General features: G+C 40.0%; 1 protein-coding gene across 1 annotated transcript in view; it reads left to right on the top strand.

Moving 5' to 3' along the window:
- Positions 1–718: 718 nt before the first annotated feature.
- Positions 719–1,669, top strand: part of LOC111390062 (protein FAR1-RELATED SEQUENCE 5-like) — a 3,158-nt gene continuing 2,207 nt past the window's right edge. Inside the window, exon 1 of the mRNA XM_023015041.1 lies at positions 719–1,635. Coding sequence (XP_022870809.1) covers positions 719–1,635 — 917 coding nt within the window. The remainder of the gene's footprint in view (positions 1,636–1,669) is intronic.

Raw genomic sequence — 1,669 nt, 5'->3', positions numbered from 1 at the left:
AACCTTTCCTCCCCCAAATTGGAAGTCAATATTTTCCCTCCTCATTTTCCCTCATTCCCCTCTCTCCCGGGCCTTCATTCCCGCCGGCCAGTTCTTCGAATCTGGTAGCACCTCCGAACAGCATGTCTTCGCCGACATCGTCGAACCCAGGTGACCCACTGTTAAATGTCATCTTCAAAATTTTCCAATTCGATATATTTAATTTGTTGTTTGCAAAGCATGGAAAATGTCATTGCTTAAAAAAAATTTGAATGACAGTGGAGATGGAGATATTTAACAAAAGCTGCAACATTAAAATAAACGAAAAATTTGTAATGGGGATGATAAACCATGAACTGCCCTGCAAGCGTAAAATGGCATTTCGTCCAATGTTAAAGAAAAGAAAAACTCTGTAATGGGGATGAAAAACATGTCCTGCATTGGTTATTGTTATTACAATAATGCTGTTCAAACAATTTGGATTTCATGGTTTTTACTTTAGTTCTTTAGGTTGTGAAACTCCAAAGGTAACGAGAAGCTTGTAACCTGGAAGTTAAAATCATGGTTTTTACTTTAGTTCTTATTAGCTTATTCAGTCTGTTGATAGCAGTGAGAACCTTAGATCTTTGAAATTTTACCAATAAACTATATTTATTTTACAATTTACTTAGAATGTTCAATCTTTATGCATAATAATGACGATACAATTTTTGCTTCATTACTGGACGCAGGAAATAATATGGAAGGTGGCATTGATGATTTTTTGTTGGAAACTGAGGATGAGATCGCTGCGGAGAACAGGAACATAGTGGAAGATGAAATGTTAGGAGATGATGGTATCGTCGTACCTAAGATCGGAATGATATTTAGCAATGAGAATGAAATGTTTGAATTGTACAAAGAATATGCATACAGCGTAGGTTTTCCCGTAAAAAAAAAGAATTCAAAAAAAGGGGCCGGTGGAGTTTTGAGATTTGTGACATATACTTGTGGCCGTGAAGGTCGAAGGCCAAGTACTGCTACCGGATCTGTAAGGCCACAACCAACAATTCAAACCAATTGTAAGGCCCGGATAAGCGCATCTTCAGATGATCATGGATCTTGGAGAATTAATGCAGTCCACCTCGACCACAATCATGGAACAAGCCCATCGAAATCCAGGTTGTTTCGATGCAATAGAGAACTGAGTGCACAGGTGAAGCGGAGGCTTGAAGTGAACGATGTAGCGGGAATTCCGTTGCACAAAAGTTATAATTCCGCAGTTGTTGAGGCGGGCGGATACGAAAATATGACTTGTGTGGAAAAGGATTGTCGGAACTACATCGAACAAGTGAGACGGTTAAGACTCGGAGAAGGAGATGCCGTCGCAATACAAGCATATTTTTCAAATATGCAAGCACATTGCTCGGGGTTTTATTTTAGTATTGATTTGGATGATGAATCGCGGTTGAGGAACATATTTTGGGCAGATAATAGGTGTAGGCAGGCATACAAGGAATTCGGCGATGTGGTCACGTTTGATACAACGTATCTCACAAATAAGTATGATATGCCTTTTGCTCCTTTCGTTGGCGTCAATCACCATGGACAATCAACACTGCTCGGTTGTGGTTTGCTTTCGAACGAGGACACAAATAGTTTTGTGTGGCTATTCAGGTCATGGCTTCAGTGCATGCACAGTGTAGCTCCC

Source organism: Olea europaea, unplaced genomic scaffold (assembly GCF_002742605.1).
Source record: "Olea europaea var. sylvestris unplaced genomic scaffold, O_europaea_v1 scaffold6467, whole genome shotgun sequence".
Lineage (NCBI taxonomy): Eukaryota > Viridiplantae > Streptophyta > Magnoliopsida > Lamiales > Oleaceae > Olea > Olea europaea.
The sequence above is the reverse complement of the archived record's forward strand: the minus strand, read 5'-3'. Positions and strand labels throughout refer to the sequence as shown.